General features: G+C 39.5%; 1 protein-coding gene across 1 annotated transcript in view; it reads right to left on the bottom strand.

The window, feature by feature from the left end:
* Positions 1-6,367: 6,367 nt before the first annotated feature.
* LOC139473789 (organic cation transporter protein-like) overlaps positions 6,368-16,995 on the bottom strand; it is a 15,458-nt gene continuing 4,830 nt past the window's right edge. Inside the window, exons 2-10 of the mRNA XM_071256549.1 lie at positions 16,075-16,294; positions 14,548-14,651; positions 11,222-11,376; positions 10,586-10,754; positions 10,144-10,356; positions 9,617-9,843; positions 8,806-8,987; positions 8,463-8,614; positions 6,368-8,261 (exon numbers count right to left, since the gene is read on the bottom strand). Coding sequence (XP_071112650.1) covers positions 8,168-8,261; positions 8,463-8,614; positions 8,806-8,987; positions 9,617-9,843; positions 10,144-10,356; positions 10,586-10,754; positions 11,222-11,376; positions 14,548-14,651; positions 16,075-16,294 — 1,516 coding nt within the window. The 3' untranslated portion in view covers positions 6,368-8,167. The remainder of the gene's footprint in view (positions 8,262-8,462; positions 8,615-8,805; positions 8,988-9,616; positions 9,844-10,143; positions 10,357-10,585; positions 10,755-11,221; positions 11,377-14,547; positions 14,652-16,074; positions 16,295-16,995) is intronic.

The raw sequence follows: 16,995 nt of genomic DNA, 5'->3' as shown, positions 1-16,995 counted from the left end.
GCGTCACAGAAGTTTACCATGGTTTTATGAACACACAATTGGCCTGGTTCTATTGCTTGACTTGTTAGCACGACTCACGTACTCACGGATTTCATAACAATGGTGAACGTTTAAGACATGCATCACTTCGATCCTTCCTACCATTTTAACCTGAAGCGCAGGGATATCACTGAAATACTGTTCCAAGCGACATAAAATACAGTTCATTCACTCACTCGTACGCCAAACGACGTATTCATTCGTAAGGTTCTAACGCAAAATGATTGCATAGTCATTATAACTTTCATTGCAATGATTCTGACACTGAGTAGAAAAGTGTCATGTATTAAGACGCAAAGCGTTATAGTCCTGCTCATGTGCTCCTGTGATGTGGTGAGGGCATAGGATAGGATGTTAAATTGGCTTCCTATTCATGTGATCTCTGTCTAACATGATTGTACAACGTTATCATCCTGTTGTCATTATTTTACCTTCTCATGTTAATCTCTCTCGTGTATGCAATTCTTGTTACTGTGAATCCCCCACCTACCGTATATATTCTGTACCATGTTCATTATTCAGTCTTGCTTGACAACGCTATACGGATCTGTATCGAAATGTCGCCATTACAGTAAAACACAGAAGTTGTTATCCACAGATTTTGTCTACTATGTTCCATCATAAACAATGCCATGATTACCTATTAAGAGATATCCTATGTCTGTAGCTACCGCCCAAACAAATCATAAGCACTTCCTGCTCCATAACATTGTTTCTGCATTCAGGAAACCATACGTCTGATGAAGCAGAAAGTTACATATACCTGTAGCAACCTTAAAAAAAGTAATACGATTTTTTCTTTTTATGTCATGACTTCCGGATTTAAAACACATGTATGCACTGTACAACGTGAAGCCTGGCCTTAATACCAAAGCTACAAGCACCTCCAATTTAATAACATCAATTATTGGTTGGGACAACATATGCCCAACTCAAGCTACTCGTATAAGAAAGGTAAAAGCACTTCCTTGACCTTCAATCTCCACCATAAGCTTCCAACCAAATTCAAATGTTAACGCATATGTGATTACTTTCATTTTAAGTTACTGCTTCAGACTGTAAATGCAGTGTTCATTATTTGTTTGCACGTTTCTGTGTTTGTATCTTGACATGTGGCAGGTATTAATGTTAGTGTCGACTTCAAAACTGAATCAATAAGAAACCAACAAATAACAAACACCAAATAAATTGTACATAAGCAACAATTGTACGGGAAGAGTAACCGATTTTACAAATCAATACAAATTACTGAACTGCAAATACAATGGCAGTACACAATAGAGTAACAGTACAAAATTACAATGACAGTATCAAATACAATGGCAGTGGTGACAACAAAAAGTCAGTGATTATTATTCATCTAGCAGCAACAGTGGTCAAGATTCCAAAATAGGCCTAGGCTGGATATCCAGGGTGAAAAGGTAATTTTCACACAACCGCTGGTCTTGATGTAATGTGAGATGAGATAGATTATAGGTAACTTCCACAGTACTGCTTACATTAGATAGCACTCCATTCCTGACAACTAATTATTGTCAAAACATAACGCAATGCACTTTTCCTGAATTTCATAAGAAACAATGTAATACAATCACAATATTGTTTACCAATAAATTGCACAGCCATACAACATTAATCACTGAAAAATGTTTTGTGTTATCGTGAATTAATATCAAGTATTCAACGTTTTGGCATTACGATTTCTGCTGTCCTATACAGTTATCAGAGGTTGAGGAGAATCTTCTAAAAGTAAGACCCCCACCATAAAGGCCATCTCAGGCCAGGTTCCATTTATTTATGCTGTAAACGGCCTTGGCCTTCAGTGTCATACAAACATATTCAGAACGGGCTATATAAGGTGAACATTATTTCGGTCTCTAACATATGTCATTTATATGGCTGCAAAAGAAACACAATACAGAGGGCTGCTGAATAGTTGATGAAAAGGCAAGTCGTAAACAGTCTAGAGTACACAGTGGGGATCCGCGATTATGTAAGGATGTTGGGTACACACAACACCCTAGTCGCAAAGTAATGTGAACAAAACCACATACACCCCATGCACGCCTCTTGTATAACCATTGTTATGTCCTGACCAAGTGAGTCAGACCATGGAAAGTCGGTGTCACGATGTAATTGTTCTTTCTGAAATTAGGCTGGTTGAAACACAATGGGTAATTCCATGAGGTAAGGGACATTGTATTGTTATTGATACGTAGTATAGAAAAAATGTATTGGGGCATATTATGTTACGTGTCAGGGAAACCTAGAAGTACATTGTGTAATCAAGACATTTTGTAACTAGTTATTTCAGATGTTGTGGAGAGTGAGTAGGGGATGATACTCAGGCCAGATGCAATGTACTATTTCATCGCGAGACGCTTTCCCTGGTAAACATAGACATTAGATCACTGGATGGTTGACCCTCAATTTCAATCCCAGGATCACTTCTACAGTGACTATGAGTGCATGTCTAGAGAAATTAACTCTTATATATACACTCAAATTGATCAATTTGTGCGAAACGTGTAATGTGTAATTGTGTACGCATGCCATTGTACTTATAGAATTAGGACATAAACATACAGGAAATGTAGAGTCATCTGCAGATTTCATGGCTCTAATTTGAATTTGCAACCGAACCAGTGTGCACAAATTAAACCCGTTTTTATATGTTAAAGACGATATTGAATTAAACGGCATGTGTTGAGTTCAATGTCCTGAGCGGGGTTTTTATCTGAATATTGGTAGTATATAAAACGTCAACGCCAGAGAACAACCTATCACGAGATTATCTGCTGAAAAAGATTCCGTCGGGCGTAAAAGGCAAATTAGCCTTAAAAGTTATATGAATGGACTATATGATCATACGAACTCCGATTGTAGCCTCCATGAAACGTATTGCGTTTTTTATGCTCAACACTGCTTTCAACAATGCTGAAACATTACGAAAAAATTACTGACCATGTCATTTGAAACAACCGCTTTCTCCTTGACCTATTTGTTCTGATTCGTAACAGTAATTGCGCCTCTTCTCGCCTCTTGCCTTTGTTTGATGTTTCCCTCTAGTGACTGGCTCCTGACTGCAAGGGCGTGCAAAGTTATGTGCATACATTTGACAATCATCTGATTCATGTCGCGTGACAGTATGTATTCCTACGTCTGGAATGTTTATCAATCTCGTCATTGCTTTGATTAATAGTATTGCTTTTGATTAAAGTATTGTTGATAACATATTTTTTCGTGGATGAATTTAAAAAACAGTTTTCACATCGGGTTTTTTATTCATACCTCATAGACCCAAAAATAATGTTTGATAATGATTGTAACTGTGTTACATTTTTTCTGTTGAGATTTGGTAGTCCCTCATTGCATTGTGTTTGTGACAGTGATTAGTCGTCAGGAATGTTGTACTATTTACAGTAAACAGTCGTCAGGAACTTACCATATTTAGATGCTAGTGTGGTGTGTAAACTTCCGGTCCGATATACCGCGGACGGTGATAGTATTTTATAGAAAACATGTGGATTGTTCCATGGCCGCTGGAATGCTGAGGGCACTGTGTAGAAATTTCCAGTAGCAAGGTAGGCTTTATATAAGGGGACACGAGCATGTTAACGCATCTCTCACATTTTATCACATAAAGACCTTTTGTGTGTGGATCACTCATCTCCCCTGAATCCCTGCCTAGCCCTAGGCCCGTCTCGGAAGCTTGACCACTGTCGCCACTGGGTCTTTGCTTTCACCACTGTATTTTTGTATCTGATACTGACCACTGCCATCGTATTAAATATTGCCATTGAATATTGTACTACCACTCTATTGTGTACTGCCATTGTAATTGCTGTGCAGTTATTTGTAGTGATTTGTAAACCTAGTTAACTTTTGTAATATATTATTTTGTTGATACCACTTTTTGTTGTTTGTTTCGCACTAAGTTCTTTTATGTACAGATTTCTGGGTTAACATATTGTTTCAATTTGGAAATCGAAACGTAACAACAGTCATTCCTTAAGTAAAGACACATCAAAGAACAATTGGCAAGCCTTGTAAGGATAATGGTTCTGGTCTGAGTGTAATGTTATGGGCAGCTCACGGCAAGCAGAAAGTCACCACTCTTGTTTTTCAGTTTCATTTTTTTTTATTCTCTGTTCGTTTTTATTTCTACAAATCATAAAAAGAAAATTTCAGAGTGGAAATGTTTCATAACATCCTCGCCAATTCCAGTCATTTTAATTTCAATGTGATGTACAGCTTTGACAATGGATCAAAAGTGCCTCTGCTAACTGTAAGGGTTTTCCCGATACGAATGAAAGAAAAGACTTTGGTTAATGTATACGGCACAAACAGAGATGACAGCAGCTCACAACACACTGTTTAATGAAATAGATGAATTCTATCATGAATCTTTGGTATTGTGTGGCAACTCGAATTTAGTGCTAAACCCTGCTATCAATTTAGAAAAAAGAAATTTCACAAGCAAATCAATTCAAAGTCTAGTTTCAGTGGTTCCAAATAAAAAAATCTTGACTAAACCAAATATATGCTATACAATTCTCTATAATTTAGAGAAAACAATTGAAATAATATTTCAAGAAATATCCAGAGCCATAAGGTCAATGAAATATAATAGAAGTCCAGGGTTAGACGGATTTTCAATAAAATTCTTTAAATTCTTTTGAAAGGACTTAGGTAAATGTATTTTTAGATATGTAAAACAATCATTTGACAACAATCAACTGACTTTGACTTTTAACAGTGGTATTATTATATGTATATAACCGCACCGGAAAAGATAGTTAACTACTAAAAACCTGGCGCATCATGTTGTTACACAATATATATATAATAATCAATTAGGTTAAAGAGTACTCAAGATACAATTATCAGGCTCTTGTATGACATTGTGTTCGAAAATAAGAAAGGATTGTTTATATTGATTGACCTTGACACAGTATCTAAACAATTCAATGGATATCAATTTTTATTTCCTCATGTGTAACTCAAAATGGAGTTCCTTTTTTAGTTCAAGGGGCTGCAGACAAAAGGATCCTGTTTCGCCGTATCTACTTTTGTTCGTAGCTGGATTCTTGGGTGTAATCTTAATTTAATAGTTAAAACTGCAGTTATAAAAACATATCTTCTCCGCACTCCATCCTCCTAAATCATTTATTAAAGAGATAATCTTCTTCCTTTTTCATTTGAAACGGTAAACATGATACAACAAAGAGAGTACATCTACAAAACTAATAACATGAAGATGGAAATAGAATGATTTATGATAAAACATGCATTGACCCATTGAAGATTTCAACCACAAAGAGACATTTATGCAATCTAAATTTCGCAAACCCTAGTAAAGTCCAAATTGAGAATCTTGCAATGCTTGGAGCTAATATAGAAAAATATGCTACTGTTAGTAACCCTGAACAGATGCCCTTTTTATAACTGATCAAACTGACTTACTTTACTAAACATTTTACATGAACCATTATGGTTTAATCATCATGTTCAATAACTCACATTTTATTGTTAATAACAGGTTCAAAAAGGGTGTATATACAATTTTAGTTCTCTGCAACTCTAAAGGCTTAATGTCTTTTGAAGAATGTGCGAAAATTTATAATGTTATAGGTAGAGACTTTGAAAAAGTTATTAGGAATATCTCCCAGAGCCTATGGAGAGAGTGTTAATGATACTGTCCACGTAAGCCAGAACACCGGAACTTATAAGATGTTGCTGAATTTAATTACACCTTTACACCCTTACTTGACAACTGTATGAGGATATATACCGAAACGTCGCCTTTACAGTATTAAATAAGTTGTTATCCATAAATTGTGTCTACTTTGTCACCCTTAAAAGGAGGCAGAATTTTTACGATATTCTTACGAAAGCTTAAATTGTACTATCAGTACGTAAAAAATGGGAAAACATTACCGATATTTCACAACCATGGAAGGTTACATTCACTAATTATAGAAGATGTACAAAAGACACAAAGTTGCTCTATTTTCGATACAAGTTTATTCACTATATATTATGCACTAAAATGAATTACAAAATATGGAAATAATAGATAAAAACATGTGTGCTTTCTGTGGGGGGTGAATCGAGGAATAGAATACACCTCTACGTTTCCTGTGAGTATGTGAAGAAGTTCTTGAACGATCTGACAACTTGTTGTCAATGTTATTTTCACTGACTGCAATACTACTGGGAGTTAACACCGGCAATAATCACTTGAAAAATATTATCTCATCTGCAAAAAGTTATATCTATATCTCTCATATTAAAAGCAATAAACTTTACTTTTTTTTACTAGTATAATACCTTGTCCATATGATACACATTAGTATATTTCAAAATACAGAAACTATAACAGACACAACCAAAGTTTAGATGTTGGATTTCATGATGTTATTTGGATATGTCAAAGTATATCAATGGATGGATATGTATTGAAGCATTGAAAAACGAAATGATGAGTTTTTGGCTACATACTGCTATGGTCTTAACACCTAGTGTCAACGCTGATTTTTAGTGACGCCGTAATATTTTTCATGTTTTACCTTTAACATCCTATTGAATCTGTTTCGACACTGTTTATTATCTGGCGCTGGTGTTTTGAACTTATTAATATCGGTTCTTTCAATTTTCAGTTTGGACACTGGGGTAATTTTGTATTACGGACTAAATGTAGGAAAATGTAGTTGGCTTCCCTAGGATAGCGAAGAACACTGAAACGACAGATACAATGTTGTGATGGGAACAGTGTAAACGATTTATTTTGTTCTAAAAATCCAATTTTCGAAAACTGACATGATGACATATTTGTATTACCGTTTCTTCATTTCGGATGCTAATCTGTTCAGAAAACGAGATCATTTTCGTTCGTCATCAGTTATATGTATAATTTCGCAAAGACTGTTCATCGCCTTCTGTATGTTCAGGGGAGCCTATGTTTCTTGTTCATCTTCTGTCAGTACTCTCAGGCAGAAGAAACATTCTCGATAACCTTCTATAAACCAATTCTCTTTTGTTCATATAACGCACGACCGCCTCCGTGGTCTAGTGGTAGAGCGTCCGCCCGGAGAGCGGAAGGTCCGGGGTTCGATCCCCGACCGCGTCATACCAAAAGACGTTAAAAGATGGTACTTGTTATTACCCTGTCTGGCGCTCGGCATTAAGGGGTTAAAGCAAGGACTGGTCGGCTCGGAGTCAGTATACTGTGTCTGAGTGGGCTAGCAGTATAAATCGGCATCAGTCCGGTCTAGTACAAGCAGACACACACACACACGTGCATGCACGTCGCTATAGAAGTGCAATAATCTTGGACGCGACGTTAAACCCAATTTCACCTCACCTCACCTCACCTCACCTCACCTCAACTCATCTCACCTTATATAACGCACCTCCTTGCTTCTTGTCACAGGCATTGTTATATCAGTAAATGTCGTTCATTGTTTACTCTAAACTAAAAATGATATATTTGTCTGCAAGGTTCGGTAGGCCTATCACAGGTAGCTATGTGCAGTAAGTTCACAGGAATTCCACTGTAACTGAGGGTCCAATGTTACCATGCCCTTCAAACGACGCACACCTCAGGTTTATATCTTAGAAACGGTTCAGTGAGTGAGTGAGAATGGTATTACGCCGCGTTTAGCAATATTCCAGCAATATCACGCCGGGGGACACCAGAAATGGTGCTTCACACATTGTACCCATGTCGGGAATCGACAGTTCTGCCTAAAACCTTCTAAAATCAAAAGGTATACTATAAATATTAGGTTAAATTTAGTTTACCTTACCCCTTTCAACGATTCGGTTCATAATCTCTCTTTTCTCTATGAGCTCTATTAGCATCACTCATCACACTATTATTCGTCTTTTCCTTTAAAGAATATAGGATGAAAATCCAATTGATTACACACATATACAGTTTATCCATTGCGATAAAATGCGTTAAAACATTTGGTAAGTTCATGGTACAGAAATATGAAATTGTTAGATGTTAATGTTTGTACCAAAGAGAACATATAGGTTCTAAAAAATAAACCATTTCGGTAGTTATGTCCACAGAAATGTTATGCAATGGTATCCTACTTTTCAAATATATTGTTTCTCTTTAGTATTTATCGCTCTCTTTGCTCTTGAATGTTTCTTTGTAATTGTCGGCATCCTCCAATGTATCAAGATGGTATTCTGTCCGGCTGTTTGTTCTGCAGAAATATAATAATTCATGTATTAAGTTGACAGGTGATGAAGGATATCACAAAGTGGGATAACATAAACTGCATATACGTGCATATTTCTAACATTTAAAATGTGACTGTCTTGCGAAATGATATTAGATGTGAAGATTTAATTTTCATTACGATAGCTATATCCACAAAATGAACAGTGTACTATATTAGTCATACTTTCCAAACGCCTTCGCGTCGTCGATGCTTTCCGGGAGTTTTCGGTTCAGGGTTTCCGGGAGGAGAAGTGAAATAAGACCTGCACCAACACTCACAGCTCCGAAAACAATCAGTGGAAGCGCCACCTTCAGGTCACCACCTACGAATAGGCCCTGTATACCAATGGAAGTGTGTAGTGCATTGAGTCTAAGGTTTATGCCATTCCTGTCATGAATGAAACTAGTTATTGGCGAGAAATGTTAGGATAAAAGAAAATCCCATTTACATGTCCAATAACCTTTATTTTGCACATTTAGAGAATGACGTGAATAATTGAAAGTCCTACACTGCCTGCTGTACCTACCAGATCAGCTACGTAGGGGGAGATAATTCCCCCTACACGTGCAAATACGGAGCTAGCACCCATTCCAGAGTTTCTGACAACAGTTGGAAACAGTTCGGCAGAAAATACGTATATGATGGCAAAGGCTCCAGAAGCACCAAGTTTCCCAATCATTGACAGTGCCGTGGTAATCCAGGTGTGTGCTGAAATATCAAGAAATAAAAGCATCAAAAGCCTTTCAATAATACATAAGCAAGATCTGCTAAAAGCACCGGTGGCACCCGTGATAAATACATGCAAAGGCAAGTCAATTGTTCACCAAACAAACACTAGAGAATTTGGCTCAAGTCAAAATAGGGAATTGCTTGGAAAATCAGTTTGGTCGTGTCTAGCATAAAACCCTTTGAACGCTTTACTTAGGCTGTGAATGCTGTAACCCTGACCAAACAACTTTGATTTAGATCGTATGATGCGCTCTGAAATCTTCGTAGAAAGACATTTGTACCCATTTTAGGAAATATTAAGCATTCGTTCACCAATCGTATAGGGGGAAATGTTTTAGTTTATTTGCATCTTCTCCTTTCACGCAGCATTTTTAACTTCTCGGAAAACACAGTTTTTTATGGTATTGGCATTGATAAATTAAACTTGACGGTTTCTGTCTCCCTGGTTTTAAGTTACACGTGATAGCAGTTCTGGTATGTTCCATGTCTCTCTTGCTTGCAATCCTACTAGATTACCGTCACAAAATAATCAACTAGAAAAATGGTGTTTATTATCGCCCAAAAGAATACACATCTCTGTTGTTCTTGCAAAAATAATAATATCTCACATTTGTTGCCATACATTACAGGAAACATGGTGAGCAGACACGCGATGCCACCCAGCAGCATACTCCCACAATGCAGATTCTTCCTTCCGGTACGGTCGAGGAGTAAGATGCAGAGGACGTAGGCAACAGTCTCCATGATGTTGGCGATTGTGAAGTTGAGATAGATGTCTCCGCTTAGGTTTTGGACGTTCAGTCCGAGGCCGTAGTACACCATGCTGACCACAAACCTACAACACACCGTGGATGTTATACATGAATGACAGCAATCATTCTTGAAAGATGAAATATGGCTATAACCAGAAATATGTTTTTATTGCATTCATTAAATGTTACATAAGGAGTAATTAGAGTTCCATGTTTACCAAACATTGACTTTAACTTTCACCAATCACCTTTTCAAATATCGTCATGGGCGGAACATAAAGAAATACGGTAACCTCGTTCGGCGACAAAACAGTTTTTTGGAATTCAAATATGAAATGTATGAACACATGGAATATGTATCTTTAATAATAGATCCTACCCACCAATTGAAAAAAATGACGAGTGTTCTGATAAGGAGAACTGGCGTTGTGAACATTTCCCACACCCTTGCACTAGGCTGGTTCTGCACAGTTGATTTGTCAAATAGTTTGGGAGGAAGGTCCACTCCATTCACTTCTGCCGCCTTCCGGATAATCTGTTCAGCTTCAGCGTCCCTCCCGCGTGACAGCAGCCATCTTGGAGATTCGGGAATAAACCTGTTAGAAAAAGGATGACAGAGAATTGGCACCCACAGAGAAAAGTTCCAACACATTTTCGTGTAAAGGCGACGTTATATTACTCTGTGAAAAACGAATCGCGTGGTTAGCAGAATCCACAGAAAAATAAACTTAAGTAAAATGTCTTCTGAAATTTTTACTGACAAAAATTCATGTATCAAGAATAATATCCCTACTGTAAGAAAAAGGGGAAAAACATAACACATACCACCACATGAAGAGCATGAGCACAGGCGGCACAGAGAGAACCAGCTGCAGGTGTTGCCAGTTCCGAATACCATAAGCCACAGCTCCCAGAATGAACAGACCGAGGCACCAGAACAGTTCGATGACAATTCCAGCAATTACTCTTTTCGAGGGCCCGACAAGTTCCATCCCTACAATTGTGATTTCCACAAGTTTTATAGAAGTCTCTTTAGAAAATTCTTTATTAACCTCAGTGCGTTAACAACTTATGTCGTGGTATCCTTGAAACGTATATAGGACATGAGTGACTATCTACTATCATTGTTTGTCATGAAAAAAGAGTGAGTGAGTGAGTTGGGTTAAACGCCATGTCTTATCAGGTCGTGTCAGTTTAATGTGGGAGGAACGACCGAGCGCACCACTTTGGTGAAACCCATGAGCACGGGTATGGCGCGGACAAACCTAGAAACATAATCTGAGAGAACCGGGATTCAAACCTATGATCATATGTTTCTGGCATGCCCAAGGGATGCAACTCGCCTGAGACGTCTTGGCCACCCGTGACCCCTCATGACTAAGGTGAGGGGAAATTAGGTTTAACGCCGCATCCAAGATTATTGCACTTATATAGCGACCCTCATGACGAAAGAGTACTTACCAATAACAAAGGCTGACATGAAAAGACCTGCGTTCGCGACTCCGTTGATGAACCTCAGGGCAATAAAGCCCACCATGTTAGGGGCGAAAGCTATGCTGATGCTACTTGCGCAGTGGAAAAATATACTCAGAAAGAACGTCTTCTTTCTCCCAATCCTGAAAGAAAAGATTTCCAATGAGCTGGATGCGCCCAAGTCTGAACGTATGCTGTAAGCGACCTTTTGGTGCACGAGTATACATGTAGCAGGGCGTTTTCCTACAGATGGCGGGGGCACGGGTGGCCCAGTCGTCTAAGGCGCCGCGATTCGCTGTGCAGAGTTGCGTCCCTTGGGCACGCCAGAAATCTATGATTGTGGGTTCGAATCCCGGTTCGCCCCGATTATGTTTCTAGGTTTGTCAGCACCATACCCGTGCCCGTGGGTTTCACCGAAGTGGTAAACGTCTGTGACCTGCATCACTTCGGGCTTTCCTCCCACATTAAGCTGACACGCCGTGATATAACTGGAATACTGTTAAATGCGGCGTTAAACCAAACTCACTCACTCCTACAGATGGCATACTCTTTGATCATGTGGGCAAGGCGTCCGACCTCGGATCAGGTTCGTGGTTCGAATTTTATGGCCGCTACATATACTTAAGGAAAAAAGTAACTGTGCTTCGTATAAAGCAGTGTAAATTTTATATTATTAAAAACAACAACTTAATATGTGATCATTCTTCTTATGTTTTATCATGACAAATTTATTGACAAAACCCATACCTGTTAACAGGAGACAGAGAGACACGCCCTTAAAGAGGGGATGTAACAACTCAATTAAAACTGTCAGTATCTGGCGTAACCACAGGTGAGGCAGTGGCGGCGCATCGAAGACACCATTTCATCCTAAACATGTTCTAACGGGGAGAGGTCCGGGGGTAACTGCCGTCCATGGCAGAACAGCAATATTATGCTGCGTCAATAGGTCTGTTACAACACTTGTGGGCAGGCATTATCCTACAACGTAATGTACAAAGGATAGAACGGCATCTCGAACGATGTCTTCCCGGTAGCGTACGGCATTATTAACAATGATGAGATATGTTCTCCATTGAGTTGTGACTCCACCCCACTCCACCATAACACGTCCGGGGTGTTGTGCTCCTTCAACCGGTTGCATACGGTTCTGCCACTAAATGGCCTCAACCCAAAAATTGTCGGAACTGTTAATGGGACAGTATGGTATCGATTCCGTAGATGCACCAACCGAATATGGTTGTCTTGTGGATGTGACGCCACACGTAGACGACCGACCCGTGGCAAGTAATGGTGTTGCCCTACTGCAGATGACGTTTCTTAAGAGATGATATTGTGTTTTGATGAACGTTAAAATGTCTGACACCCTCGTTTGACGCAATTCCTGTTACGCAGCATACCCACGGAAAGTAGACGTTGATTTTCAGCAAGCCGTGGCATTGCGTAAGTGTTATTTACGATAAAACAAAAGTGTTTTTTATGAGTAGGGATAGCTAAATTGTCATTGTAGGCTAATCCGTGAAGATCCGGGGTAGAATAATTCTTTAGCAACCCATGCTTGCCGTAAGAGGCGACTTTGCTCGTCGTAAGAGGCTACTAACAGGATCGGGTGGTCAGGCTCGCGCAGATCGATGCTCATGATATCCGATCACTGGATTGTCTGGTCCAGACTCGATTATTTACAGACCGCTGTCATATAGCTGGAAAATTTCTGATTGCGGCGTTAAAACAACAAACAAACAAATCAGTGCAGGCTGTTCACATAAAAAAAACACGTGTGTGAGTATCATGCTCCAAACAAACACGCACGCGCAAACTGTGAGTCACGACCTTAAAGTCGAGAAGCTGTCGTCATGAATACGCATTAGATGCATTGTTTAATTTCGGAATAAATGTATTGAGCTTTACATGAAGCACAGCATTTTTCTGTTAGTATACATGGCAACATATAGATATGATACATTCCCTTCTGCTTCTGATGTTAGAATAGGGAAACATAACTTAAGTGAGTGAGTGAGTTTGGTTTAACGCCGCTTTTAACAGTATTTCAGTTATATCGCGGCGTGTCATCTTAATGTGGGAGGAACGCCCGAAGTAATGCAGGTATCAGACGTTTACCACTTCGGTGAAAGGTGCTGACAAACCTAGAAACATAATCGGGGCGAACCGGGATTCGATCATAGGTTTCTGGCGTACCCAAGGGAACATAACGTAAGTGGAAACACAATCGCATTCTTAATTCGAAAGAGAGCAATGATGAGAAATCTAGAAAAAATAATGTCATGATTACAAATAGTCAGACAAAAAAGTGGCAAAAAACAATTTGAATTTGACTTTCGTTGTTGGAAAACACACCTAGTAATCTGTGAAATATGATACACCTGGATGAGGCTGTTTTTCTCTTAAAGTCGATTTATACATTAAAAAAATGGTGTGTAAAACTATGCAATTAATTAATGTAGTTTGAATTCACAAGGTGTGTGTGTGTGTGTGTGTGTGTGTGTGTGTGTGTGTGTGTGTGTGTGTGTGTGTGTGTGTGTGTGTGTGTGTGTGTGTGTGTGTGTGTGTGTGTGTGTGTGTGTGTGTGTGTGTGTGTGTGTTTGTGGTTTAACGCAGCATTCAGCAAATTCCAGCTATATGGCGGCGGTCTGTATATAATCGAGTCTGGACCAGTCGATCCAGTGACTGCCTTCATGAGCATCGATCCACGCAATTGGGATCCATGGAATGCTTCAACCATGTCAGCGATCTCGACCATCCGATCCACGTTAGTCGCCTAATACGACAAGCATAGTCGCGTTTTACGTTGGTTGGTTTGTTTGTTGTTTTACGCCGCACTCAGCAGTATTCCAGCTATATGACGGCAGTCTGTAAATAATCGATTCTGGACAAGACAATCCAGTGATTGATATCATGAGCATCGATCCACGCAATTGGGATCGATGACATGCTTCAATCAAATCAGCAAGCCTGACCACCCGTCCCGTTAGTCGCCTCCTACAACAAGCATAGTCGCTTTTTACGGCAAGCATTGGTTGCTGAATACTTATTCTACCCCGGATCTTCATGGGTCGCCCTTTAGGGCAAGCATGGGTTGCTGAAAACCGATTCTCCCCCGGTTTATCACGGGTCTATAAAAACATGGCTTTCTTAAATCACATTTTTATTTTATATAACGTTAATCCTGTATTGTATGTCATCCTAGATATTTATCTCTCAAGCAGTAACGTCCAGATGAACATACATGATATATACTTGATGTGGATATGTTGTCCTGGATACCATGTGTAGCGTCTATGTAAGGAGGTACTTACACGTCAGACAACAGCCCGAGGAAGAGTGCACCAACCAGACTACCCGCAAAGTTGATGGAGTTGGACGTGGCTCGCCATCCCTTGTTCGCACACACGATGTTGTACTATATAATGAGAAATATATACATTCGCAGTCGTATGTATTGTTAGTATCAATTTCTTGAAACAGCGAGTGTTTAGTTCTTTTGGTAGTTGTACATTTTAGTCATTACCTCAGAGTTACTAACAACTTCAAGAGTAATATTCATGTACAACGTCAACACCAGAGAATGCCCCGTCCATTTGGGCGTAAAAGACAAATAGCGGTTTGAATGGATATATGAATGGATCACTGTAAATTAGAGGTGAGGTGAAATGGGGTTTAACGTCGCGTCCAAGATTATTGCACTTATATAGCGACGTGCATGCACGTGTATGTGTGTGTGTAAGGCTGCTTGTACTAGTCCGGACTGATGCCGATTTATAGTGCTTGCACACTGAGATACCATTCCGCAGTTTAACATGAATACCCCACTCAGACACAGTATACTGACTCAGAGCCGACCAGTCCTTGTTTTAGTCCCCTAATGCCGAGCGCCAGACAGGGTAACAACAAGTACCATCTTTTAACGTCTTTTGGTATGACGCGGCTGGGGATCGAACCCCCGACCTTCCGCTCTCCGGGCGGACGCTCTACCACTAGACCACGGAGGCGGTCCTGTAAATCAGAGATGACACAAGGTGTCCGTGAATGGCAATCATGCCCTGCCCTACCGGTAGCACCCGCCACTCACACAAGTTTTCGCTTGTTGCCTGACGCCGCACAGTACTCCTGCAATGCGACAGCGGCATGGAAACATGGACAGTCAAGTAATGGACCAAGATATTTTGGGGAGGAGTGTTGTTCGGCGTCACGCTACAAACAGACACTTACATTTTTATGCGAAATGTGTCAGTGGCGAGTGCTACTAGGCGGGCGGAACATGCTTATACCCTTCGTGAACACCAGGTGTCATCACTAATTTTCAGGGATCCATTCATATGATATTCACCGCTGATTTTCCTTTTACGACAAGTGGAATTTGTTTCGACTTATAATCGAGACTGATTATTCTCTGGCGTTGACTTTGTATAGTATACCCGCAATGGACAATTATTCGATCAATATTCTCTGTTGTCTTATATTCAGTGACGTGCTGTTCAGATTTATTCAGTACTTAAAAGGCCACAGGCCTATAGTACAATGCTTTTTACATGTAGGTGACGTGGTGCTATAGGCCTGTCGCCTTTGAAGTACTGAATAAAACTGACGTGCTGTTAACTCAGCGTTCTTGAAAACATAAATTTATCGAGTTTCCATAGTTCGAAACAAGCGAGGCATCGATATGTTATTTGTGAGAAAATGAACATTAATTATTTGATTTGCTATAAATATTCTGTTTTTGAACAGCGCAATACAAATCATGACCATACCAAGTTACGAATAGATGGGTTATTAACTGATAAACTAAAGTTATAAATTAATCATAAGTTGACATGTACACTTACTTGCGCCAGAGCTGTGGAGGTGAAGGTGGTTTTGTCGTACACCCAGGATGTACACTCTCGTGTATCGTTGCCCGCTGTCAAGTTAGAGTACACGTTGCAAGCTGATAAGATGGATGCCCCATCGTCATCACGTTCCCAGGGAATAGTTCTGTTGACGATGACATCATGACTTCTTCCCTGACTGTTGTAGGTATCATTTGCTAAGCCTGGGACCGCACACCTTCAAATACCAGTCATTTTGTCCTTACTGTTATGTATCTCTTTAAATTGTTCTCATTTTACACACTACGTCCACAAGACAACATTCATACTCACAACATTATCAAAAGAAGCCTTATACTATAATATCTTGCCAAGAAATAGTGTGTCTAGAACAACATATTTAGCTCAAAGCTGAGTTAGTCAGAACTTGCAGTTCAGGAAATTCAAACGGTGCTTTTCAGAATCACAAAAGAAGTCACCCTTTCATCATAGGTATGTCTAATGCTAAATATTAACTGACAGCCGTCCGACCAGAAGGGTTATATGTGAAGGCTGACGAGTGATGACGCTTGTGTATACATTAACCGACTCTATACGTTAATGGGCAAAAAGGCTTCATGTACAACTAAACTTGAAGTTAGTTTCTTCTATGGTGCCACTGGCCTTTCGGGTGACAACGAAGCACAACTGAAGCTCACAACCTTACGTCCTTCAAAATACGTACTAGTTCATAGTACTTGACTCGTTATTGTATACGAGGAGCGATATGTCACTTTAGCCATATGAATGAAATTACCATTTTTGTTGCACACTTACTGAACGCGGATAGCAAAAACGCTCAAATTTTGTTCATTTCACACGTAAAGCATTTAGTCTACGACATCCTGGTTACTTGCATACGCCAATAAACGTTACAACCACAAAGCTCATTGATCGGGT

The sequence above is a fragment of the Haliotis cracherodii genome, unplaced genomic scaffold, assembly GCF_022045235.1.
Source record: "Haliotis cracherodii isolate W230 unplaced genomic scaffold, xgHalCrac1.p SCAF_3, whole genome shotgun sequence".
Lineage (NCBI taxonomy): Eukaryota > Metazoa > Mollusca > Gastropoda > Lepetellida > Haliotidae > Haliotis > Haliotis cracherodii.
This window is presented reverse-complemented; position numbering and strand designations above follow the sequence as displayed.